The sequence below is a fragment of the Anomaloglossus baeobatrachus genome, chromosome 4, assembly GCF_048569485.1.
Source record: "Anomaloglossus baeobatrachus isolate aAnoBae1 chromosome 4, aAnoBae1.hap1, whole genome shotgun sequence".
Classification (NCBI taxonomy): domain Eukaryota; kingdom Metazoa; phylum Chordata; class Amphibia; order Anura; family Aromobatidae; genus Anomaloglossus; species Anomaloglossus baeobatrachus.
The window spans coordinates 638,623,276-638,650,648 of NC_134356.1; the positions used below are offsets into that span (position 1 = coordinate 638,623,276).

Consider the following 27,373-nt stretch of genomic DNA (forward strand, 5'->3'; position numbering starts at 1 on the left):
TTATTTTACAAGTTACAAGATGGGAGTGTATATTACATTACATGAAGACTATATCCAGCCAGCGTTTGAGGTGTAAGGAGGAAGTTGATGGTTAAGTATTGATACCTGCACCGGACGGCAATCTGGATAGTTAAATACAGAAGACAATACAAAAAAAAGCATCCAACACCTGCAAAGACAAGAGAATTATCAGCCTGGAGCACGGTGGATGAGTGTTTTATTGCAACCAAGAACATTGAACATTACCCGACATCTCATTTCTTAGCAACCGACTTCCCACCCCGTTTGGCTCCTCTGCCCTGTAAAATATGGGTTACTGTTACTCAAGTGGAAAACGACTTACATGGACGACAGATCATACAATGCTCAGGTGAAGGATGCAGGGTCATTTACCCAAACCTCAGTAACTGGCAAAGATCATATTCACCCATCCTAGATCTCCATGACTTTCCTGTCCCCCCCCCCCCCCCCTCCCCCAAGATTTGCCTGGTGCAGATGCCAGTCATGGTGGACGGAGTGTAGACTCACCTTTTTTATTGGACTGTCTTCTTCAGAGCTTCTGCAGAAGAAAAACAAACTTGTTTACATCATATATTAAATTTGTTCTTGTGGCTACACTTTGTGTATGCATCTTTCGCCGTTGTGCATGTTGGATGTAGGACATATATAGTGTGAACACAGCCTTACTGACTAGCACATCTTCAGATACATGCTGTCACCATAACACTTTACTTACTCATCCTCCTTGTCATCTTTGTCCATTTTCTTCTTCTAGGACAAAACCAAAAGTTAGTAACTAGCAATAAGACCATAAGCTTTAAAGACAACATGAATTACAGGTAATGTCACTTTTGCATTCAGGGTCAGCGGAATCTAAGGGTACCTTCACACTTTAGCGATGCAGCAGCGATCCGACCAGTGATCTGACCTGGTCAGGGTCACTGCTGCATCACTACATGGTCGCTGGTGAGCTGTCAAACAGGCAGATCTCACCAGCGACCAGCCCCAGCGACGTGCAAGCGATGCTGCACTTGCACGGAGCCGGTGTCTGGAAGCTGCGGACACTGGTAACTAAGGTAAACATCGGGTATGGTTACCCGATGTTTACATTAGTTACCAGCGCACACCGCTTAGCTTAGCGCTGGCTCCTTGCTCTCCTAGCTACAGTACACATCGGGTTAATTAACCCGATGTGTACAGCAGCTACATGTGCAGAGAGCCGGAGCCGGCAGCACGAGAGCTGCAGAGGCTGGTAACTAAGGTAAATATCGGGTAACCACCTTGGTTACCCGATGTTTATCTTGGTTACAGCTTACCTCAGCTGTCAGACGCCGGCTCCTGCTCCCTGCTCGCTTCATTTGTCGCTCTCTCGCTGTCACACACAGCGATCTGTGTGTCACAGTGGGAGAGCGCCTTTGAAGAAAACGAACCAGGGCTGTGTGTGTAACGAGCAGCGATCTCGCAGCAGGGGCCAGATCGCTGCTCAGTGTCACACACAGCGAGATCGCTAATGAGGTCACTGCTGCGTCACAAAAAGCGTGACTCAGCAGCGATCTGGGCAGCGAGCTCGCTGTGTGTGAAGCACCCCTAACCTCAGCAGTTTAACCCAATCTCAGCACATTTACATTTGTCAAGTTCTGATCTTTTCAGCAAGCTCCAGAGCAGAGCCTGAACCATAAAAGATGAGTGCAGGATTAGAGGGTCAGTTGCGGTTTTCAGATCCTCAGCAAAAAAAAGTTGGTGCATTTTTAATAAAAAAATAAAAAAAAAGTCCATAATGACTGAAATTCCCATGTCATGGCATTTAGTGTGTGGGATAAACTATAAAAATCCACATAGTTTCACATTAGAAGTTTCAATGTAAAAGGCATTAACCCCCCCCCCCTGGTAATGTGTTTTAATTGAACCCATGACAGCACCACGAGAGAGAGGGGATCCACCCATTAAGGACATGAAACCTAAAGGATAAAGAGGGGCAGCAGCTCTCCCCACATCAGTTGGGGACAGAGCATGAAAGGACCTCTGGCAAAGGAACATTCATACATAAAATTTCCACCAATAATAATCTGTGTGAAGGGGGGGGGAGGAACCAAAAAAAAAAGCCCATAAAAAAAAAACACCAAATAGATCACGTCAATGTGCAAGGAGCAGGGCCGTATTTACCATTAGGCACCCGTGGTCCGGTGCCTAGGGCGGCAGATTGTGAGGGGCGGCACCTTCTGGCAGCAAAAAAAAAAAAAAAAAAATTTTTTTTTTTTTTTTTTTTTTTTTTTTTACATTTTTTTTTTTTGTGGCTGCGGAGCACAGGAAGCTGATTGACCCCGGAACTGCCGGCGCCTGCACTTCCGGGGTCACAGGCGCGCGCCAATCAGCTCCTTCCTCTGTGCTGCGTCCACTGCTGTGTGGACGTCACATGCAGAGCTCACAGCAGGACGCCGCGGATGACGCCGTGATGGAAGCTGGTGTCAGAAGAGGATACTCACGTGAGCCAGGAAGATGGCGGCGGGCACTGGAGCAGGTAAGTGGATTCATAAGGAGCGTGGGAGTGTCTCTAATGCAGACCGGAGATCTGCGCATGCGGGGGGGGGAGGCGGCAAAGGCTGATACTGGAGGGAGGCAGAGGCTGAGACTGGGGGGAGGCTGCAGGGAGGCAGAGGCTGAGACTGGGGGGAGGCTGGAGGGAGGCAGAGGCTGAGACTGGGGGGAGGCTGGAGGGAGGCAGAGGCTGAGCCTGGGGGAAGGCTGGAGGGAGGCAGAGGCTGAGACTGGAGGGAGGCAGAGGCTGAGACTGGGGGAGGCTGGAGGGAGGCAGAGGCTGAGACTGGAGAGAGGCAGAGGCTGAGACTGGGAGGAGGCTGGAGGGAGGCAGAGGCTGAAACTGGGGGGAGGCTGGAGGGAGGCAGAGGCTGAGACTGGAGGGAGGCAGAGGCTGAGACTGGGGGGAGGCTGGAGGGAGGCAGAGGCTGAGACTGGAGAGAGGCAGAGGCTGAGACTGGGGGAGGCTGGAGGGAGGCAGAGGCTGAGACTGGGGGGAGGCTGGAGGGAGGCAGAGGCTGAGACTGGAGGGAGGCAGAGGCTGAGACTGGAGGGAGACTGGAGGGAGGCAGAGGCTGAGACTGGAGAGAGGCAGAGGCTGAGACTGGGGGGAGGCTGGAGGGAGGCAGAGGCTGAGACTGGTGGAGGCTGGAAGGAGGCAGAGGCAGAGACTGGGGGGAGGCTGGAGGGAGGCAGAGGCAGAGACTGGGGGGAGGCTGGAGGGAGGCAGAGGCAGAGACTGGGGGGAGGCTGGAGAGAGGCAGAGGCTGAGACTGGGGGGAGGCTGGAGGGAGGCAGAGGCAGAGACTGGAGAGAGGCAGAGGCTGAGACTGGAGAGAGGCTGGAGGGAGGCAGAGGCTGAGACTGTGGGGAGGCTGGAGGGAGGCAGAGGCTGAGACTGGGGGAGGCTGGAGGGAGGCTGAGACTGGGGGGAGGCTGGAGGGAGGTTGAATCTGAGACTGGAGGGAGGCTGAGACTGGGGGGAGGCTGGAGAAAGGCAGAGGCTGAGACTGGGGGAAGGCTGGAGGGAGGCAGAGGCTGAGACTGGAGGGAGGCAGAGGCTGAGACTGGGGGGAGGCTGGAGGGAGGCAGAGGCTGAGACTGGAGAGAGGCAGAGGCTGAGACTGGGGGGAGGCTGGAGGGAGGCAGAGGCTGGGACTGAGGGGAGGCTGGAGGGAGGCTGAGACTGGAGGGAGGCTGGAGGAAGGCTGAGACTGGGGGGAGGCTGGAGGGAGGCTGAGACTGGGGGGAGGCTGGAGGGAGGCTGAATCTGAGACTGGAGAGAGGCTGAGACTGGGGGGAGGCTGGAGGGAGGCAGAGGCTTAGACTGGGGGGAGGCTGGAGGGAGGCAGAGGCTGAGACTGGGGGGAGGCTGGAGGGAGGCAGAGGCTGAGACTGGAGAGAGGCAGAGGCTGAGACTGGGGGGAGGCTGGAGGGAGGCAGAGGCTGAGACTGGAGGGAGGCAGAGGCTGAGACTGGAGGGAGGCTGGAGGGAGGCAGAGGCTGAGACTGGGGGGAGGCTGGAGGGAGGCAGAGGCTGAGACTGGAGGGAGGCAGAGGCTGAGACTGGGGGGAGGCTGGAGGGAGGCAGAGGCTGAGACTGGGGGGAGGCAGAGGCTGAGACTGGAGAGAGGCAGAGGCTGAGACTGGAGAGAGGCTGGAGGGAGGCAGAGGCTGAGACTGGAGGGAGGCAGAGGCTGAGACTGGGGGGAGGCTGGAGGGAGGCAGAGGCTGAGACTGGGGGGAGGCTGGAGGGAGGCAGAGGCTGAGACTGGAGAGAGGCAGAGGCTGAGACTGGAGAGAGGCAGAGGCTGAGACTGTGGGGAGGCTGGAGGGAGGCAGAGGCTGAGACTGGGGGAGGCTGGAGGGAGGCAGAGGCAGAGACTGGGGGGAGGCTGGAGGGAGGCAGAGGCAGAGACTGGGGGGAGGATGGAGGGAGGCAGAGGCTGAGACTGGGGGGAGGCTGGAGGGAGGCAGAGGCTGAGACTGGGGGGAGGCTGGAGGGAGGCAGAGACTGGGGGGAGGCTGGAGGGAGGCAGAGGCAGAGACTGGGGGGAGTCTGGAGGGAGGCAGAGACTAGGGGGAGGCTGGAGGGAGGCAGAGGCTGAGACTGGGGGGAGGCTGGAGGAAGGCAGAGGCTGAGACTGGGGGGAGGCTGGAGGAAGGCAGAGGCTGAGACTGGGGGGAGGCTGGAGGGAGGCAGAGGCAGAGACGGGGGGAGGCTGGAGGGAGGCAGAGGCAGAGACTGGGGGAGGCTGGAGGAAGGCAGAGGCAGAGACTGGGGGGAGGCTGGAGGAAGGCAGAGGCAGAGACTGGGGGGAGGCTGGAGGAAGGCAGAGGCAGAGACTGGGGGGAGGCTGGAGGGAGGCAGAGGCAGAGACTGGGGGGAGGCTGGAGGGAGGCAGAGGCAGAGACTGGGGGGAGGCTGGAGGGAGGCAGAGGCAGAGACTGGGGGGAGGCTGGAGGGAGGCAGAGGCAGAGACTGGGGGGAGGCTGGAGGGAGGCAGAGGCAGAGACTGGGGGGAGGCTGGAGGGAGGCAGAGGCAGAGACTGGGGGGAGGCTGGAGGGAGGCAGAGACTGGGGGGGAGGCTGGAGGGAGGCAGAGGCAGAGACTGGGGGGAGGCTGGAGGGAGGCAGAGGCGGAGACTGGGGGGAGGCTGGAGGGAGGCAGAGGCTGAGACTGGGGGGAGGCTGGAGGGAGGCAGAGGCTGAGACTGGGGGGAGGCTGGAGGGAGGCAGAGGCTGAGACTGGGGGGAGGCTGGAGGGAGGCAGAGGCTGAGACTGGGGGAGGCAGAGGCTGAGACTGGGGGGAGGCTGGAGGGAGGCAGAGGCTGAGACTGGAGAGAGGCAGAGGCTGAGACTGGGGGAGGCTGGAGGGAGGCAGAGGCTGAGACTGGGGGGAGGCTGGAGGGAGGCAGAGGCTGAGACTGGAGAGAGGCAGAGGCTGAGACTGGAGAGAGGCAGAGGCTGAGACTGGAGAGAGGCAGAGGCTGAGACTGGAGAGAGGCAGAGGCTGAGACTGGAGAGAGGCAGAGGCTGAGACTGGAGAGAGGCAGAGGCTGAGACTGGAGAGAGGCAGAGGCTGAGACTGGAGAGAGGCAGAGGCTGAGGCTGGAGGGAGGCAGAGGCTGAGACTGGAGAGAGGCAGAGGCTGAGACTGGGGGGAGGCTGGAGGGAGGCAGAGGCTGAGACTGGGGGGAGGCTGGAGGGAGGCAGAGGCTGAGACTGGAGAGAGGCAGAGGCTGAGACTGGAGAGAGGCAGAGGCTGAGACTGGAGAGAGGCAGAGGCTGAGACTGGAGAGAGGCAGAGGCTGAGACTGGAGAGAGGCAGAGGCTGAGACTGGAGAGAGGCAGAGGCTGAGACTGGGGGAGGCTGGAGGGAGGCAGAGGCAGAGACTGTGGGGAGGCTGGAGGGAGGCTGAGGCTGAGACTGGGGTGAGGCTGGAGGGAGGCTGAGACTGGGGTGAGGCTGGAGGGAGGCTGAGACTGGAGGGAGGCTGGAGGGAAGCTGAGACTGGGGGGAGGCTGGAGGGAGGTTGAGACTGGGGGGAGGCTGGAGGGAGGCAGAAGCTGAGACTGGAGGGAGGCTGAGACTGGGGGAGGCTGGAGGGAGACTGAGGCCGAGACTGGGGGGAGGCTGTAGGGAGGCTGAGGCTGAGACTAAAGGGAGGCTGAGGCTGAGACTTGAGGGAGGCTGAGGCTGAGACTGGAGGGAGGCTGGAGGGAGGCTGAGGCTGGGGGGAGGCAAAGGCTGAGACTGGGGGAGAGAGGCTGATGCTGAGGGAAGATAGAGGCTGATGCTGGGGGAGCGAGGCTGATGCTGGGGGAGTGGGAGAGAGGGGCTAATGCTAGAGACAGAGGACAAGGGATGAGGGATAGTGCAATGACAAAATCGATTGGGTGGGGGGAGTGTAAGGACACAGAATAAGAGGGGGCAGCATTGAGAGCTCATTGTGAAGAAGGGGCAGCATGTGTGGGATCAGTATGGAGTGGAGCAATGTAGGGGAGTCAATATCAAGAGTGGGGTAATGGGGGTCTCAGCATAAGCGTTAGTGTGGTGGTCTTAGCATGAGTGGGGCAACATGAAGGTCTCATGGAAAAGAGGAAGGCAGCATTAGGAGCTCATGGAGAGGGACAGCATGCATGGGACATTGTGAGAAGGGGGCAGCACGCATTGGACACTGAGGAGAGAGCAGCATGCATGGGACATTGTGAGGAGGGGGCAGCATGCATGGGACATTGTGAGGAGGGGGCAGCATGCATGGGACATTGTGAGGAGGGGGCAGCATGCATGGGACATTGTGAGGAAGGGGCAGCATGCATGAGACATTGTGAGGAGGGGGCAGCATGCATGGGACATTGTGAGGAGGGGGCAGCATGCATGGGACATTGTGAGGAAGGGGCAGCATGCATGGGACATTGCGAGGAGGGGGCAGCATGCATGGGACATTTTCCTCACATCATGCTGCTCCCTCCTCACAATGTACAGATCATATTTCATAATCGAGGAAGGTGTGGTGGATATACAGTAGTTTATAAGGGAGGGCACAGTGGTGTTTCAGTTTATTAGGGGCAGTGTCACAGTCACAGTATATAAGTGGGGATGGTGGGAATATTTTATACTCATGCTATGTTTTGATGTGCCTGTGGTGATTCCCATTGGGGGGGGGGGGGTAGTTTCTTATTGATACTTTTTAAAGTGTGCTACAGAGTAGATCTGCCTTAAACAGATGTCGTGTGCGAAAACTCAGTTTTACGTTGTCACTAAGGGGCGCGACCACTTAAAGTGCCTAGGGCAGCATGAAGGCAAAATACAGCCCTGGCAAGGAGGTAATGAAAGTGTGCGGTCATGGGTTCAGAAAAAACACATTACAACCACCCATGACAGCACCATGAGAGAATTACAAAGAAAATCTTGCGGAGGGACCACATCTTACAGAACCAGTCTCCCAAAAAGTGAGATCAGTAAATGACAAATCCAACCAATTGTGTTTTTAGAAAAGTGGAAGGAGAAGACCACGTGGCCGCCTTACAGATCTGTTCAATGGTGACTTCTGATCTTTTGGCCCGGGAAGATGCCATTGCTCTTGTAGATTGAGCCTTCAGACCTGTAGGAACCTCCCTACCACTAGCCAAGTATGCGACTGAAATAGCTTCCCTAATCCATCTAGCTAAAGTGGATTGTGAGGCTTTGAGCCCTTTCCCATCACCCTGAAAAATGAAAAGGGACTGTCTTCTCCAAGCACTGGTAAGAGATATAAGGCAACATATAGGCAATGCCATTTTTTTTTATTTGGACCATTATAGAAGGAGAGAACAATTTCCTGAGACTTCTGAAAACAAGTTTAGGGAGGTAAGCAGGATCAGGTCTCAGGACTACTCTATCAAAAATCTGATAAAAAAAAAAAAAAAAAAAACCCCTATGGACAGGGCTTTGATGTCACTCACTCTACGGGTGGACATTAAGGCTGTCAGAAATGTGATTTTCAGTGTTAGATTTTTTAAGAGATGGACTCTAAGGGTTCAAACATGGGATCCATTCAGGCTAACAGAACGATATTAAGATCCCAAGGTGGCAAGGACAGACTATGCTTCTGCCTGACACTAGAGCATGCCCTGATGAATCGGGAAATCCACGATCTCCCACAAGGTTACAATTAAACAGGCAGCCAGAGCAGACACCTGGACTTTAAGCGTGCCAACGTAGAGTCCCTATCTAACCCCCTTCCAAACGACTTCCAGGATTACTGAGATTGGCACTGGCCCTTCTGGACTTTCCCATGCAGATGACAAACTTCCAAGTCCTGCCATAGATTTTGGTCACAACCAGCTTCCAGCTATGAGACGAGGGGAGAATCCTCTATTTCTTAGCATGGCTATTGAAAGGACACTATCAGATGCAGCCTGCTGGGGTGAAAAGCCAGGCCCTGAGTGAGAAGGTATGAGTTCTGGGAGAATCCACAGCTGGGAGATAAACATCTTCCTTATCCAATAGAACCAAGGCCTCTTTGGCCAAAAAGGTGCCATAAAGATAACGGCTACCCTGTCCTCCCGAATTTTCATCAGAACTGCTGGAATGAGTGCAATGGGATGAAAAGAATAAGTGAGGCTGAAGTCTCATCTGATCAGCAGTGCATCCACTGCATCATGAGGTCATTCTTTCAGATTCAGAGAACAGAACTGGGGAACCTTCCTGTTCTGTCGGGTCACAAAAAGGTGTATCACTGGCATACCCCACATCTGTTATCTGATAAAAACCTGACTGATTCAAGACCCAAGTCTCCCTTCCACAGCTTGCGGCTGAGAAAATCCGCAGTACAATTTTCCTTTCCTCCAATATGAGCTGTCATCAGCAACTTTAGATAACTGCCAGTTCGAAGATCCTGTGTGCTACTTCCATGAGAGCTGGACCACATACCCCCCGGTGATTGAGCTATGCTACCATCGCTCGATTGTCCGAGAGGACTCTCACATGACAGACAGGAAGGGCAGGAACTGGCACTCTGCTTTTTATACCGAAAGTAATTCTTTGGTGGTTGAGGAAACATGATATTCCCTTCCAGACCACCCTCCCTGGATTAGCCAACCCAGAAAGTGAGCCCCCCCAGCCCTGCAGACTTCTGTGTTGTAAGAACCCTGGATACTTGAGTCATCCAAGTTATGCCTCTAAGTTCTCTGGAACTAGCCACCATTGTAGAGAGAGTAGATTCACCTGGGCTGGAGTATAATTACCCTGTCCAGATGTCCCCCATGATCTGCTTGGTTCCTCAGGCTGTCTGATTGAAACACTCTGGTTTGGGCCTGTGCCCAAAAGGACTGCTGGGATGGTTGATGTCATGGAGCCCAGGAGGTACATTTCTTTCCTGTGTGACATCCTTGGCATTTCCATCACCTGCACTACCTGGATCTGGAGATTGACCATCTTTGAGTCTTGAAGGCAATATTCCTGAATCTAAAATGAGACTTCGGAAAAGCTGGATCAGGTCTGGTCTTAGCCTTGATATTTCCCAGTTTATGAGCTATCCCAGAGCCACTAGAGCATGGGTCCCCAATTCCAGTCCTCAAGGGCTGCTGTGTCGCCCGGGGACCAGGGGGTACTCAGATCCGGGCCACAGGGTCACTTCTGTGGGTATCACTGTAGCGTGACCCGGTCTGTGATCCCAGGCTCCACAGTAAAAGGGGTTTTGGTAAGGGAGATTGTCCGTGACGCCACCCACGGTTGTGGTGATTGGAACACCACCGCTGCTCTGGACAGGGATCCCGGGAGTGATGATATGGAGCAGCTAGATGTTATTTCTCCCCTCCGTGGGTAGGTTGTCCCGGGGCCCGGTGATGGGGATAAGCAGGGAGCAGGGCGCAGTGCTGCGGTGCGGTGCCTGAGGGCACGGGCGTACTCACAAGTAGTTCACACAGAGTCACTGGTAACTAGGAATTGCCAGTGTCCGCAGCCTTCGGTACGGGGTGTTAGTGTCCCACACACGGTGCAGCAGCCCTTGTTCTTTCCCTGCAGCCAGGTGCCTTTCTCTCCACTCTCTTCCTCCTCTCCTCAGCCGGGAACGGGGAATCCACTCCCCTGCAGTGATCCGGGTCACCCTAGGTACCGGGGGGGGGCCACTACCCTGCCCGGCTACCTCTGGCCCCTTCCTCACTGCAGCCTGTCCCGGCCCTCTCGGAGCACGCTTCACTTTCAGCCTGGGAGCTACAACTCCAGGCTTCTCTTCTGTCTGTGTCTCTACACACTCTGCTCCAGCCCCTCCCCTCTGCTCTGCTTTTCTCTTACCCTGGGGGATGTGGTTTGTCCTGCTGCACCGGTGTGAGATCAGATTACCAAGGAGGATTAACTCTTTCTGCGACAACCTGGCTTTGCCAGGGCGTCACACTGCCAACAGTGCATGTTTTCAGGATTTCCTTAGTATTGCACATGTGATAATTTAATAACCTGCACAGTTGATTCCAACACTCATGCAATGCTAATGTGACGCCCTGGGCAAGCCAGGGGGTCACAGGTAATGACACCACCACACCCTACACCCCGGATAGGTACACCAAAGCTAAACCAGAAATCCTTGTTGCCTTCCTCCAGGGGCTGATGTCCACACCAGGGGGTGGAGCCAGGCGGTTGGTCTCCGCCCACCAAGGAGTTCACAGTCCTGGAGGCAGGAAAACACAGGCAGTTAAGTTTTGGAGGAGAAAGTGAGAGGAGCTTAGCAGTAGTGCAGCGAGTAGTGAAAGAGGAAAGTGACAGTTTGGAAAGCCTGAAGTTGGTCCGGGTGTGTGCCCCGGACTGAGACAGCAAGGATAGCAGACGGCGTGACCGTCTGCAGTGGAGGCAGATCGGAGGTTGCCGAAAGGACCGTGGACGGGTGGTGGCCCGGCGGTACCAGACCGGTATACAGAGAAGCCAGCACCATTGGCAGGGGCCTTTCGGATCCCGGCAAGGCTAGGAGTCGCTGTGAATTTGCCAAATCAGTCAGTGAAGGGGACCTCCGGGTCTCCCAACAACAAAGTCCCGATTGAAGGCAACAGTCCAACCGTGAAGGAGAGACACCGCCACGGCACCAGTTTCTCAGGGCCAGCGCCTGCGGGCAAAGAGGGGCTCCTCCGGCCCATATCCAAGTCGGGGAGCGGGTAACCGGTGGGAATCCATCACTACCAACAGTAAACTTAGGTGCAGGAAAAGTGACAGTCACCGTTAACTACCGGGGAAAAGCAACAGCAGCCGTCCGTGGGAACAGTCTTTCCAGCCGTGTGTTTTACCGAGAACTGTGTCAACGTCTCAGGCTGAGTGAGTACCACCGTGCCGCACGGCACAGCGCTGCCCCCGCGACCCTGCACCTCACTAGGCCCTGCACCTGGCCTGCCATCCCTCATCCTCCGCCCCATCACTGGGCCCTGGGACAACCAACCCCCCTACCCACGGAGGGGAGAAATAAAGCTGCTCCCTGTCACCGCTCCCAGGATCCCCATACAGAGCAGCGGTGGTGTCCACACAATCACCACAACCGTGGGTGGCGTCACGGACAAGAATAAATCCCCAAAACCAATCCCCTTTTCACTCACGGGCGAGGAGTGTCGCTCGAGTCCACAGGATCTGGCCCATTGCTCGAGCCACCGAGCAGCAGCAGCCGGACCTGAGCAGAGGGAGAGCGCGGCGTCCCCTCCTCCGCCCGCGACACTAAGGAAATCCTGAAAACATGCACTGTTAGCAGCCCTCGAGGACTGGAGTTGAGGAACCCTGCACTAGAGGAATATACTTCTTGCAGAAGCTGTTCAGTGGTGGCCACACCAGCCGACAATTAGGAGGTCGTCCAGATATGGGACAAGAACTTCCTGCTGGCTGAGATGAGCTGAAACGTCTATTAGTTTTGTGAAGATCCTTGGTGCTACTGAGACTGAACAGGAGGGCTGCGTACTGGAAAGGTTTGATATTTCCGTCTACATATAGGGCCACTGAGGAAATTCTGAAATTTGGCGTGTATTGGGACATTGTAATACACGTCCTTCAGATCCACCACCATGTGACAGTCTGGAAATAGATGTTTCACTGTGGTACTCATTGACTCCATTTTGAAGCTCTCCATGGTTAAATAGGTGTTGAGGGCTTACAAGTTGATTATCGTGCAATATGTGCTGTCTTGTTTTCTTACCAAAAAAAGTTGAATAGAAACCTACTCCTTCCTCCTGAGTGAAAACTTTTAACAGCACCTTCTGTACCAGACTCTGAACTTCCAACTCTAAGGCCAGCTTTTCCCTTGGTGAATATCTTTGGTATTAATCACAAATTTGATAAGGCAATTTATTGGAAGTTGAGGCCAGATCTTATAAACCCTATGATCCATTTGGAGGAAACTTTCCCAGGCCAGAAGAAATTAGAGCCCCCCCCCCCCCAACTTGGAGGGGGACACACACACACCTCAGCGATTCTGGTACGTATTAGTTTTTATACGTACTAGAATCACTGACCTACACAGACCCATTAAGATCAATGGGTCTGCGCACAGTGATTTTTCACTGACCGTCTCCGTGCGGTGTACACGCGTGCGATTGCTGCATGGCAATAGAGACATCCGACTTAGGAACCTTGTTCCAGAAGGACCAGGCTGCATCCTCAAAAGGGGTACTTTTGCTTAAAGGCTGCTGGGATGGAGCATCTTATCCAGCTTCTTCCATTCCCTGGAGATGAGGGACTGCACCCTGTCAGTGACCGGGAAGGCCCGTTTTTCCATTCCAGACCACTAAACAGTTTTTTGGGACTTTTCTGGGATGCTCAAAGTGGATCTGACAGCTTTTAAGAGTTTTCCATGGGGAAGCACTGAACTTCCGAAGTCACTATGTGAGGTTGAAGTAGAAGCAGAGTCAGATGATTCGCACTCCTCCTGATTTGTCCGAGTAGGGGGAGGCATGCCTATCCTTAGAGACTGACCCCTCAAAACAAAAAAAAAAAAAAAAGCACAGGGATTCTTTAATCTCTGCTCCAATTAATGAGCAGAGGTCAGAGGCAAACCCTGGTGTTTCCTCAGAGTCTAATGTATGCAGGCCTGGCAAAGTTTCTTGGACCAAGTACTGGACAGTTCCTTGTTGCAGAGAGCACATTCCCTATTCGTGATGTGTCGGTCGCGAACGATCCAACAAAGATCCGACTCCCTGCTATGACTGACAGGAGCCGGACCACCATTGTGAGCCACCAAAATCTCTAAACTGCTCTTTTCGCTGCTGACACCATGCCCACCCCCAGCTAAACTCCACCTACTCAACAATCTAATTGGTCACTTGTAAGTGGCAGCGTTACTATAAACTTAAATATGTGCTCACCTGGGGTGAACACATTTAATAAGGAGCCGAGAACGATCTGAAAGATCCGGCTCTTGGCGAGTGGGGTCATGAGAACCGGACCACCAAAAAGACGGACTGCCCATCACTATTCCCAATGCCTGGTCTTTGAGGTACATTTTTTTTTTTTAAGTCTGTCCTGAACCCAAGAAGAAAAAAAAAAAAAAAAGCCACAAAACAAAAAGGAGGCTCTTTACTTCTGAGTGGTGAGTGACCTTTGTAGCAGTTCACTGGTAAACAGGCAGTACCAGGCTAAAAAGGAGGAATTCTGACAGCTGACAACTCACCTCTGGAGGATTTCCTGGGTCTACTAGGCCTTGGGCTCCGCTGGCTGGAACAGGCGTCACTTCTTCGAGTGTCAACCACCTGAGCCTGTACCACTGCTCTCCAGACATTGCTGAGACCCGCTTTTCTGCTGCTTCTTTCGAGTGACAGCCTGCGGCTGTGTTGACTGCACTGGCCGCTGCTGTGCCTCACCCATTTTGCTAGAGGCAAGGCTGAATGCAACAGCCTGCTCTGCTTTTAAGTTTCCCTTCAGACCATAGACCGCATCACTCCCCGGAGGTGACGTCACAAGCCGGAGAAGTTCCCGTTCATGCACAGACTGATACATCATTCCAAGATGGCACCACCCTGCATGCTGCCACACGCTGGAGCACCATGACCCCTAGAACTTCCTGGGTAAACACCAACCTGCAAAATATCCAGGACTGTAGAGCAGCCAGCATCCTGACTCACAGATCTGGCCCCCATGGGTCAATGTGGTCACTTCGGTCCAGTAAGGACCATAGCCATGTGCCCAGTCACAGCCCCTGTGGGTCTGCTGTGGCACATCCCGCAGCTCCTCATCCGACCGAGGCAGATCCCGTGCTGATGTGAAAGCTGATTGGACAAGAGTGGGATGCAATTACAGGCTTCTGCCTCTACAGCCCTTTGAACTGCTGTTCCTGGAGGTTCTGTTGAAGGGCAGGAAACCAACTGATGCGGGGAGAGGTGCTGCCCCTTTTTATCCTGTAGGTTTTTGGTCCTTTATGGGTGGATCTGTGACGCCCTGGACTAGCCAGGTAGTCACAGGTAGGCCCTTACACAAACACCTCCCCCACTTAATAAGGTAACAGCAGCCAACCTACAAAACCCTTTGTCACCTCGCTCAGTGTTCAATGGTCACACCAGGGGGGCTGGGCCAGGCGGTTAGCCATGCCCACCTAGGAGTCCAGAGAGCCTGAGGCGGGAAACAGTGAGTGGAGTAGAGTCAGTTTGGAGTCAAGTTCAAGTGCAGCAGGCCTGAGGTGTCAGGTCTGCAGCGTCAACACTGACAGATGTCGGGGTCGTAGCCCTGGTACCGTGGCAATGAGGCAGATGGTGGTGGAGCCGTAAGGGACCGGGTAGTAGCCTGCCGGTACCGAACCGGAGAACTGATTGGAAACCGGAGCACCAGGAGGGGTACTCAGACCCAGTACGAGGCCCAGAAACCACTGGACCGAGTCGAATCCACTGATTGAGGACTGGACTTTAGCTCCTTTCCCGCCCAAGACCTAACTGAAGACAACAGCCCAACCATAGGGGTAGAAATCCACTGCCCAGGCATCGAGACCCCACGGGCCAGCATCTGGGCAAACTGGCTCTACTGGCACACACAAGGCTGGGGAGCGGACTACCGTTACTCAGGCATAGGAGTCATCATTTCTACCAAAAGTGAGGTGCAGGAGAAAGGCGGAAACCACCAATCTGAAAAGGGGAAAAGCGCAGCCGGCTGCGGGCACCGTCCACAATCTTGTCTGGTTTACCAGAAACTCGAGCGTGTCTGTAATAGTGAGTACAACAGTGCCTTTGGGCCGCGCTGCACCACACCAACACTCCTCCATTCCCTCACCTCGGTACCTCCCTCGGGCCCATCATCCCCCTACCCACGGAGGGGTCAACACCAAGCTGCGCAACAGTCCCCGGGAGCCTAGTCAACGGTGGTGTCCATCCATTCACCACAACCTGTGGGTGGCGTCAAACTTAAATCCCAAAACTGTGGACCTCTCCACCAAACAATACCCCTCACGTAGCGCCAGCACCCTTTCAGAGCGACGTGACCCCCGGGTCCGTGAGGAGCTCGAGCCACCCACCGACGAGCACTGATCCGAGAGGCTCGGCAGCCGGCCGAGCCCCGGGGCGGTACAGATCCCCCTCACGGTACTGTCATGGGTGCTGGGAAAAAGTTAAAGTTGGCCATTGTAAGAAGGTGTTATAATGCAGGGTTTCTGCATGTAAATTACCGCAATTATGGCACATTTATGTATGGCTACCTGAGATTAGGTATGAGTGGGCTCTTTACAAACATTTTGGTGTAAAATAGGGAAGAGCCAATAAACAATGCAAAGTTGAATAAATGCCAATGACACTGCAAAGTTAACTAAATTACAGTATATTTACAATTTAATTCCCTACAAATTAAAATTATTTTTGAACCATTTACAGTTGGTGAGCGCCTGGAACATTTACAAAAACCCATGAGTTTTCATTCAAGGGGTTTTAGAGTTCATAAGTGGGTAACACGCTTGTGAAGACTAGAAACTTTGTAATTTACACACAAAAAAAAAAAATAAAAAAATGATATTGATTGTCATGTTACCAGTCACCTTGAAGACCCAGCCTGGTTGGTGACCTAGCCTGGTGAAGCCAACTCCAGCCTGCCTATGTGCTGGACTTTCTTTTGCTGTTCTGGAGCTGGCCAGACCGCTGGATGCAACCAGCCTCAGAGTCCCAGTATTTACCCTGTGATGCAGAGGAAAAGCTGCTGACTGGAAAAGTGGCCAGCTGGGGCCATTGGTGTGACCATGTCAACAGTCTAAACCAGGGGTCTCAAACTCAGCAGGGTGTTTGGGCCGCACATAGAAGAAATTGACGGGGGACTGCATTCTTTGCAGGACCTAGTGACATTTTTAGTGATTCCATGTATTTTTTTTCTAAACACCTTTTGGATCACTTTTTTGAACATTTTTTGGCTTTTTTATTATGACAAATCTGCACTTTGTTAAGTTATGTATATATAGTTATAACAAAAACCCCCACACATTTAAATGGCAAATATAATGTCATGCTTTGATTTTGTTTACATTTTATCACCTTGTAATATTGTTTTACAATTAACAGCATCATGTAGTAATCTTAGCAAACATCTTGTACTAATGTCCCCATCCTGTAGTATTGTTCCCAGTAGTATTGTGCCCATCCTTGTGCCCTGTAGTATTGTGCCCATCCTTGTGGTATTGTGCCTGCAGTATTTTGTCCATCCTTGCGCTATTGTGCCTATCCTGTAGCATTATGCTCATCCTTGTGCCCAGCAGCATTGTACCCATCCTGTGGTATTGTGCTCATCATTTAGTAATACACAAAAAATTTCCTCCATTCCCTCTTATTAAGTTCCGTGCCCATGATCAGTATTTGCAGCGATTTAGATGCAGCATGCTTCAGCTGCATCCAAAACACTGCAATATGTGCAGTACAAGCATAGTGGATGGATTCCTAGAAATCCCATGCCCACTGTGCGTGTGCGGCCCACAGCAAACACTGATCTGCGGTGCAGCTTTCAGAGGCCGCAGCATATCAGTTCTTTGCTGCAAAGTCACATAGGGAGAACACAGCGAGGAGACTGCAGCAGCCCGAACCCTGATCTCGGCACAGGCAGCTGCGGTCTCCTGCGCGACTCCTTGTTGGCACGCACCTTACTTGCTTGTTGCAGACTGCAAACCCAGTGATTGCAGCTGTATGCCCGGGGTCTTTAAAAAAAGTTGAATCGTTTGCGGTGCCGCGCAAAGGAGCTCTGCACTATAGTAATGGCTGCGTCGGCCAATCAGATGCAAGGAGGCGACGTCTTACAGTAACGTCACTTCCTTGCATCCAATTGGTGGGCAGGAGCCATTGGTATAGTGCGGACAGCTCCTCTGCGCGGCAGCGCAAATGAATCAACTGTAGTAAAGCCGTGCCGGCTATTGGCACAGGGCTGCGATCATCAGGGGGTCTGTGGGCTGCAACAAGCAGCCTCCGGGGCCGCATGTGGCTTGCGTGTTTGAGACTCCCGGGCTAAACCTTCAGGGACCCCTGCACACATTGAGTATTTGGTGAGTTTTTTACCTCAGTATTTGTAGCCAAAACCAGGAGTGGGTGATAAATACAGAAGTGGTGCCCATGTCTAAGGCCCAAGCCACACGGCATGAAAATCGGCATGAGTGGAGTGCGATCTATAAAAATTTTGCATTCCACTCGGACCAATATTAGCCTGTGTGTCAGCACACGAGCTATTTTCTCAGCCCTAATCGGAATGAGAAAACAATAGCAGCATCCTGCGATTGTAATGTTAGACTCTTGCACCCATTCAAGTGTAGGGGGCGAGAAAAAAAAACAAACAAAAAAAAAACACTACACTCGCTTTACAATGGTGTACCGCGAGTGCAGGGCAAGAATGTCAATAGCCGGCTGCAGAGGAGTGAGGGAGATAAATCCCACCCTCCTCCGTGCCGGCCCGCCCCTCAGAGCCAGCCCGCCCCCCCCACAGCTGAGGTCCGCTCGCACGGTCGAGCCTCAGTCGCAAGGACACTCGCATGACTCGGCTCCCGCTGTGCAGCCAGAGTGAGCCGAGTGTCATGCTAGGGGATCGCAGTAACCCCCGTGTGGCCTCAGCCTAATACTTTGCCTCTGCTCCACTCCTTGTTTTGGCTGCAACTACGGAGATAAAAACCCGAATACTCAAGGTATGAACATTGTTTTGTTCTCCAAGAGTGCACTTACCCCACCAAAGCAGAAATGAAGTGAAGTGGAGCAGTGAGAACCAAGAGACTTACGACAAGAAACCCTTTGAGTAATGAAAGTTCCGACTAGTGAGTCAAGTATCTCAAGATATGCAAGTACTGGGGCAGGTTACCTTAGCCTGGCTCCCTTTATTGGAGGCTGCTGGCCTTTTTACTGGTTTTGGGGGAGATTCCGGATCTTCCTCCTCTTCCACAGCCTCCTCCTCCAACTCTTCCTCTTCTTCCTCCTCCTCCTCTTGCCATAATTCATCTTCCACTAGGAACACATTTCAGTTAGGCCAAGTTTGCAACATGGAGCAAACAAAGCTCCAGTGCACATGTTAAAACAATCCACAGAGCCTCCATTCTAAGTCTTAAGGCCATGTTCACACATTGCATTTTTTGTTTTGCATTGTTTGAGTTTTATGTTGCTTTTTACAGTACTAACAAAAGCCATGACACTTCAGAAATCTTATGCACACTTTTTTGCCCCTGACTGAAATGGAAATTGCTGTGTCTCTAAAGAAGCAGTGTCAATTCAGCATTTTTAGCAGCTTTTGCAGTGAATGACACTTTACATGTAGGCAAAAAAAAACAAAACATAACAGTGATCATGCCTTAATTTTTTGGTCACCTGAATGGTATAGGTCAGGTCTTTTATTGCTATATGGAAAATCATAGGATACAGGACCACGGCATGCAGAAGTATTAAAAAAAAAAAAAATAAAAAAAAAAAAAAAAAACAAAAACAAAAACAGACAGATGCAACCAAAACACGTCCCGGTTTTTGCCAACAGGCGATGTGTGACTATGCCACTAATGTACATCCAATATACGTTCAAGGATTTAGGAAAGGAATACCAGTAGGGTGAAAATAGCCTAAGGATAGATAGATATTATCTGTAGTCTGATTCCCATCTTTGCTGAGGCCTCAGTGTAGTATAGGGTTCTTTAGGCTATGTGCCCACGCTAGAATGTCCCTGCGGATTTTTTTGCCTGAAAATCCGCAACTTTCGCGGCAAATCCGCACCCGCGGATTTTTTTTTTTTTTCCCCATTCAAAGCCAAAAATCTGCACCAAATCTGCACCAAACAATTGACATGCTGCAGATTTTTCCGGATCAAAATCCGCGGCAAATCCGCCGCGGAAAAATCCGCAGCATGGGCACAGCATTTCCAAAATGCCATTGAAATGGCTTGGAAGTGCTGCTGCTGCAGATTTTCGGCAAATCCGCGGTAAATCCGCGGCAAAATCCGCGGTAAATCCGCGGTAAATCCTGTAGCGTGGGCACATAGCCTTACAGTTATGTGGCGCCCTGGACAAGCCAGGTCGTCACAGATACTACAACAACACACCCCGGTTAGGCACACCGAAGTCAAACACAAAATCCTTGTTGCCTCCCTCCAGGGGCTGATGTCCACACCAGGGGGGTGGGCCAGGCAGTTGGTCCCGCCCACCGAGGAGTTCACAGTCCTGGAGGCGGGAAAAAGGAGTCAGATGAGAGTTGAGTTTAGGAGTTGGAGGAGTGAGGAGTGAAGTGGCAAGAGAGCAACTGTCTGACGGCGTCCGGGTGTGTGGCCCGGACGGTACAGCAAGGTTGGCAGACGGTGGTGACCGTCTGCAGGAGAGGCCAATTGGAGCGAACCGTAAGGACCGTGGACGGGCGGTGGCCCGGCGGTACCTGATCGGAGAGCAAAGAGAAGCCAGCACCATCTGGCAGGGCTTCCAGACCCCGACAAGGCTAGGAGTCTCCGTCAAATTTGTCAAATCCGTTAGCGAAGGGAACCTCCTGGGTTTCCCAGCAGTCAAGTCCCGATTGAAGGCGACAGCTCAAATCGTGAAGGGAAACACAGCCACCGCCAAGGCTACAGTTCCCAGGGCCAGAGCCTGCGGGCAAAAGGGGCTCCCTCAGCATCCATCCAAGCTGGGGAGCAGGTTACCGGTGGGAAGCCATTGGAACCGTAACAACACAGGTGCAGGGAAAGGCAGTCACCATCAACCTACCAGGAGCAGAAACCACCGCAGCAGTCAGTGGGCCCCGTCCATCCAGCCGTGTGTTTTACCAAGGACTTTGTCTCCGTGATTGGCTGAGTGAGTACGACCGTGCCGTGCGGCACTGCGCTGCCCCTGCACCTCACCAGGCCCCGTAACCCGCCTGCCGTCCATCCCTACCTACCCCTCACCGGGCCCCGGGACAACCAACCCGCTACCCACGGAGGGGAGAACCAACATCCAAGCTGCTCCCCTGTCACCGCTCCCGGGATCCCCGTCCAGAGCAGCGGTGGTGTCAAAACCTCACCACAACCGTGGGTGGCGTCACGGACAATATCCCTAAACCTAAACCACCCCCCTTTTCGCTCACGGGCGAGGAACGCCGCTTGAGACCCCGGGATCCGGCCCACCACTCGAGCCACCACCGAGCAGCAGTAGCAGCCGGACCCGAGCAGTGGGTGAGTGCAGCGGGTCCTCCGCCCGCGACAGTTACAGCAGCCGGCCTATGGAATGCCTGATTGTAAAAAGTTTGCCTCAGCACAAATGGCATGCATAGACATATCTGGAGAGGAGACAAAACCCTTCATTGACGTACGACATGTGACTGTCATGGCATCATGACAGTTTTGTCATATGCCAGCTCCCCAATTGATGCAGGTTCATGAACTGAGCCTGCATCTTCACTGGCAGATTATAGCTATGCTATTTAGCTATCATCTGCATCCAACAGCTGTGGGTGGGATGGAGCACTGCCTGTGGCCAACATGTCACAGCAGCATTAACAGTGGGCAGTATGGGAGTATTCTCTCAACAGCTCATTTGCACCCTGTTATACAATGGGGCAATGGGTTGTCTGTGCCCATCATGACTGAGTCTATGAAAGCCACTATCCATTTGTCTTAGTGTTACAGTCATGATATCAGGCCCTGCAAATATTCAGATGTATGGGGGAGTCGGTAGGTTTCTTTCAGATGAGCCGTGTAATCTAAATTGGGCCACTTAAGTATCGCCGTCCATTCTAAGGGTATGACCGCACTTTGCGTTTCCACCTGCGTTTCAGCTGCTTTTTAGGTCCGTTTTGAACTGCAGCGTTTTCATGCCAAAATGCATGCGTTTTGCTTTTCCATAATAGTCTATGGAAAATGTAGATTTCTAGACCGCACTTTGCGTTTTAAAATGCTGCGTTTAATTTGCATAATTTGTGGCAAAAAAGATGCATTCAAAGAAGCAGCATGTCAATTGTTTTTGCCATTTCTGCGTTTTGCTAACATTGAAGTCAGAAGTATCAAAAAGCAACAAACATCAAAATTCCTGCGTTTTACCTGCTTTTCAGGTGCAGAAACAACTGCGTTTCTCACTTCAAAAACGCATGCTTTTCAGACATTAAAATGGAATAATATGTCCCTTTACACATTGTCCGACAATTAAATTTTTGAAAATTAGGATTGCTATTGTAGCAATAATTATAAAACCGCTATAATTTCTTGAAATATAACTATTTTCTTAAATAATTGAAAAATTATACGTTTTGATTTTTTTTCTCTTTCATTGTTTGACTATTTAATCTTTATTTAGCAGTATCTTGATGTTCAAAACGCATCTGTCAAAACGCAAGGGAAAAAGCATGTAAATAGCATCTAAAACGCAGTAAATACGCATGTGTTTTTAGCGCTAAATTTCTGAAAAAGGCAACTTTGGCAAAATCAATTAAGTCCAAAACGTCCGTTTATAAATGCAACTAGGACGACGCAAAGTGCGGTCATATCCCAACAGTGTTTCAGAGCTGTAGGGTTCGTTTGAGGTCTTCATAGTTGTACACCCACCGATCCACAACCTGACACCAACCTGTCCTTTAGATAAGCAATACTTAAAGTGTTGGGAACCACCATCTAGTTTAGGATCATAGAAATATATATGTAGTTGTGCACAGACCAGTTTATTGTCGTGACCTGTAGATTTTACACTGAGGCCCACCAGCTTCAACCCTTGAGTAAATCGAGACTTTTGGGCCACTGCAACCATTATACTCTACACCCCTGGACAGGCTAAATAAGCGACTTAAAATGGTCAATGATCCATTACTTACATGCAATATGTTGACCACTAATATAAACTGGTCCAGATCCAGCTTTAAGGTGGAAAGTGATTGGAGGAGTCAACTCAATGCCCACCATTGCAGCCTACAACCAAAATAAAGGTTATAATTGGACAAACATTGGTGAAGTGGTTTCTTGCCAGGATTCTGCATTATCGACTTACCATAGGCAGAATAGATGGCTTAAGGGTGGCGATTGGAACGGGCTGTGCATTGCTCCCTTCCATATCTTGAGGGACTATTTCTACTACATGAAATTCATCTTTGGCTTTGTCCCCCAGGCATACCTAAAAAAGAAAAAAGTTTTTATTTTTAAATTAACTCCTTCATGACCTACATCATTGGTCATGTTGCGGTAACCGCCGCTGGCTGCTGCGGTGATCCCTACACAGGTCTGTAATTTGAACAGCAGACATGTGGGGCTATCAGGTGCGGGTGGATCGCCACTTAGATTGTGCTGCCAAAATGTGACAGTGCGATTTAAATGGCCGCAGCGGGGATCGCATCGTTCCCCACTGCCATTGGCAGCCCCGTATGCGATCACGGGAAGCTGATGGTTGCCATGGTAGCAGTGGGTCATGTGATGACTCCCGTTGCCATCATGACGAATTTCCTGTGCAAGCCGACAGCACCACCTCAAAGGATTGATGCATTTCTGCAGATCGGAGTTGTGCAGCTCTGATCAACAAATGAACAAGTGATCAGACTGCTGATCCATAAAATCCCATAGGGGGACTAGAAAAAAAACTAAAACAAAAAACACACTAAACATTCAAAATACCCCCCATTGAAAATAAAACTTAGAAACATTTGGTATCGCTGCATTCAGAAATGCCTGATCAAAAGCTAAAAGAAATTGATCTTATTGGCACACTGTGGCAAGAAAAAAAAAAAATTCCAAATGCCAAATTAAGGCTTTCTTGGTGGCCACAAAATTTTAAAATCCAACAAGTGATCAAAATGAAGCATCTACACAAAAATTGTATAATTAAAAACACCTGCTCAAGACAAAAAATAAGCCGTCACTGATTCCCAGAAACCCTGCCCCCCCCCCCCCAAAAAAAAAAATAAAAAAAAAAATTATATGAGAATGCTACGAGTCTCCGAAAATGGCACAAAAAGCGCAGTTTTGTTTGGACAGTCTTCTGAATTTCTCAACCCCCCCGATAAACGTTTAGCATCTACAAACTCTTACTGACCTGAGGCAGGACTGACATTTTACCATACAGTGAACACTAAAATATCCCCAAAACAATCGTGAAATTGCACTTTCACCACACATTTATCCTGTTTTCCAGTACACTATAGTAAAACTAATTATTTCATTCAAAATTACAACTCGTACCTCAAATAAAACCAACCCTCATACGGAAATACTGACGGAAAATAAAGTTAAAGCTCTGAACGGCTGCAAAAATGAAAAATCGCCTGGGATGAAGGGTTACGTGGGTACAGTCTAATAGGGAATTACTACAATAACACAGCACCTATAGAATTGAACCACGTGATTGTGGCCACCCACAAGCCATGAACATCCCCGGCCCAAGTTGGTGGCCACCCCCACAAGCTGTGAACATCTCCGGCCTAGGTCTACATTAGTGGCCACCAGGAGGGTACTCACAGTTCTCAGGGCCAGCTGGTGCTCATTCTTGTCTTCTTCTGACACTTTAAACACAAAGGTCTTCTTTTGCTCACTCAGCTCACACCCTGCGGAGGCAAGAAGGCCGAGTGCTGCTTTATGCAACTCTGCAAGGTATGTGCCAATACACAGTAATAAGGCAGGATAAGCAAGTACCACGCAGTTATATATAGTCACCATTAAAGTTAATATCTACATGATTTTAGCCTAGTCCCTTTAAGCCAGGTCCAAACACTTCAGCTGAAAATTTGATGCAGATTTAATACCCTATGGACATGTAGTGATGAGCGGGCACCACCATGCTCAGGTGCTCTGTACTCATAACGAGCAGTTGGATGCTCAGATGAGTGACTCGTCTGCCAAGTATAATTGAAATCCATGGGGAACTCAAACATTTTTCCAGAAGGTTTCCCAGAATAAAACGCTCAAGTCCCCCATTGACTTCCATTATGCTGGAGTACTCTAATCGCGCCCATCTGAGCATCCAACTGCTCGTTACTACTACCAGAGTAAGGTGGTGCGCACTCATTACTAATAACACTGTGGGGATTCCCTACATCAAGTTTCTTACTCCAGTCACTGGAGTAAGATCTGTGGTGAGACACTGGGATGTGCACATCTTCGTGAATCTGTAGCACCTGACTCCACCACACTTTCACGCAGACCGGTGTGAAAACCACCGGTCTTAATGAATCAGGGTCTTATTTTGTACCATGATGGCCATAATACCAATTGAAATTGAGCTAAAAAAAAAAAAAAAATTATATCTCCAAGATCCGTTACAAGTGAAAAAAAAAACTAAAAATGTTTTTTCCATAGACACCAAGGTTATAAAAAAAAAAAAATATACACACACACACTAAAAGGGTGACGGGAGCAGGTACTTATATTTTAGTATTAGAGCGCTTTTCATACTTACCCCATATCAGAGACACTGGTTTCTCCAACTTACTGGTGTTACTTGCTATAGAGGTCATAGTTACAGCAGTCTGTAGAAGACATTACATGTCTTTATCAATATTGCATCTTCTATCCCCTTCCCACCAAAAAAGGTTATAGAAATTCCACTAACTATAGAATAGATCCACAACAAACATACAATGTGCAGAGAAAAGGCAGAGACTTTGTTCCAGAATTACACCACCTTATAGACAGGCATGGCACAGATTTTCCACCCAAGAAAGACCCCACATTACCTGCCTCCCCCTGTGCACATACCTTCTCAATGCCCTTCAGCCTTGCACACCTACAAAAGTGAGAGTAGCAGACAGCAGCCCCACAGGTTTATAGACTAATGGCCGACACCTGAGGCTGATCAGACATCATAGCGAAAAAATACATTAACTCTGTCCATGCACAAATTTCTCCCAACCCATTAGGCTTTGTTCCCATGATGAGCTTTTGATGATGCAGAATTTCTGCACCTACTATGCAATTGAGTTTAGTTGTATTTTTTCATTGTTTTGTTTTTATTTTCATGAATTTTTGTCTGTTTATATACATATATATATATATGTGTGTGTGTGTTTCAGGCCATGTTTTGTACTGCAAAACGGATCCTTCAAGCAGCATACAACCTCAACTGTGAAAACCAGATCCGGCGCACATTGAAATACATTGCAGCTACTGCCGCAATGTACAGGATCCGGTGAGATGCAGTTTTTGAACGGAGGCAAAAAACGCAACATGTTGCGTTTTTGCTTCAAGGTAAAAAACTGCAACTCACCGGATCCTGACATAGCCGCATGCAAACGCATGTTGCCACAAGTCCATTGACATTGCATTGAGCTGACAACGGATCCAGCAACATGCGGTTTGCGTTTTTCTGCCGACCGGCAGAAAAATGCTGATGTGAAACCAGCCTATGCAATTGAGTTTAGTAGCATTTTTTCATTGTTTTTTTTTATTTCATGAATTTTTGTCTGTTGTTGGTATGTTACGCTTTAAATAAAGCTGTTTTGTCTTTATACTGCCAGGTATTTGTCTTTGATATAGGTGCGAATTATATGTGTTTTTGATGCATTCGCGGGGGGTGAAAATGTACTAAACACATGCATTTTTTCAGGAGGATTTTCTGCATCTAATCCAAGACTATGGGGAAAATCTGGACAGAAAACTCAGCGCATCAGTAAGAGAAAGTGACATGTTGCAGATTTGAAACACGCACCGCAGATCAATTTACAGAGTGGAAAAATAAGCCCAGTGGGTGCTAGATTTCTATAAATCCTATCCACGACGTTGGAACTGTAAGATGCTGTGTTTTTTACAGTGTCAAAAGCTCATCATGGGAATGTAGCTTTAAAAGCAGCTTTGTATTAGGCCCGTTTCACACGTCAGTGAAAAACAGTGACGTTTTTCACTGGCATGTAAAACACGCACATGTCCCTGCGTGTGCCGTGATTCACGGCACACGTGGGTTGTCTAAGTGCAATCCGGGCTCCGTTCTCCGTGGCCCTTGATTGCACTTAGAAAACAACTCACCTGTGCGCGCTCCCGCTCTCCATGGTGCTGATCGCTCCCGCGGTGCAGCATCCGGCCGGCGCTGACCCCCGCAGCAGCTGCTTCCGGGTCGGCTGTGTCGCGCATCATGAATATGCGCGACAATAATGAGCCGGCTCAGAAGCAGCAAGCTGCACGGGCTGCAGAGGACATCGCTGGACGCCGGGTGAGTTAAAATGTTTTTTATTTTAAAAGCACGTTTTTTTCTGGCACGTGTTTCACGGACCACACCACTGCGTGGTCCGTGGAACATCAGTGATGCCAGAAAAAAATGGACATGTCTCCGTGCGGCAATCACGCACACGCGGGTACGCCGCACGGAGACACGTGCAGTGAAAAATCACTGACGTGTGAGCAGACCCATTCATTATAATGGGTCTGCGTATGTCAGTGATTCTGGTACGTTTAAAAAAAAGCACAAACGTACCAGAATCATTGACGTGTGAAAGAGGCCTTAGGGTGTATTCACACAGGGGTTTTTTTTGGGGGGGGACTATGGATTTTAAATTGCATTTACTCAAAAATCCACATCAAAAACTGCGACAAATGTTTAAATAATCTAAAGTAAATGGAGAAACTGTTCACCATGCTAAAGTGTATATCCAGAAGCTTGTATCCTGTACTGTAGTGTAAAGTAATCCTAGGTGTGGGGCATAGAAGGAAAGGCGACACTGAGCCGGGTCTCCGGTCTATCAGATACAGGCCATGTTCCAGCAGGCACAAAAAGTGAAACATCAAAAAAAACGGATTTTTGTGTACTCACCGTAAAATCGTTTTCTCTTAGTCATCATTGGGGGACACAGGACCATGGGTGTTATGCTGCCTATCCATAGGAGGACACTAAGTAGATGCAAAACCATAGCTCCTCCTCTGCAGTATACACCCCCTGGCCGGGCCAGGCAACCTGAGTTTTAGTACACAAGCAGTAGGAGAAAAAAAACAGTAAAACTTCTCAACAGAGGAACATGAGAAAAGAAGAGTCATAACCAAATAAGGTACTGAGAGA

The 27,373-nt window shown here is 50.6% G+C and overlaps 1 protein-coding gene across 1 annotated transcript; it reads right to left on the bottom strand.

Annotated features, from left to right (window-relative positions):
• Nucleotides 1-24,855, bottom strand: NPM2 (nucleophosmin/nucleoplasmin 2). The gene is made up of 9 exons (XM_075343054.1): nucleotides 24,788-24,855; nucleotides 23,851-23,936; nucleotides 22,394-22,516; nucleotides 22,221-22,314; nucleotides 18,277-18,419; nucleotides 737-771; nucleotides 529-559; nucleotides 247-299; nucleotides 1-169 (listed from the first exon to the last, which is right to left on the bottom strand). The coding sequence occupies exons 1-8, from the start codon at nucleotides 24,843-24,845 to the stop codon at nucleotides 255-257; spliced, it is 615 nt and encodes a 204-aa protein (XP_075199169.1). The 5' UTR covers nucleotides 24,846-24,855; the 3' UTR covers nucleotides 1-169; nucleotides 247-254.
• Nucleotides 24,856-27,373: the final 2,518 nt, after the last annotated feature.

Bases quoted from the DNA above. Each gene is read 5' to 3' on its own strand.
- NPM2 (XM_075343054.1), bottom strand. From the start codon at position 24,845: ATGACCTCTATAGCAAGTAACACCAGTAAGTTGGAGAAACCAGTGTCT. The intron at 22,315-22,393 runs GTAAGTCGATAA...TTTTGGTTGTAG, and splicing joins AGCCATCTATTCTGCCTATG to GCTGCAATGGTGGGCATTGA. The intron at 560-736 runs GTAAGTAAAGTG...TTTCTTCTGCAG, and splicing joins AAAGATGACAAGGAGGATGA to AAGCTCTGAAGAAGACAGTC.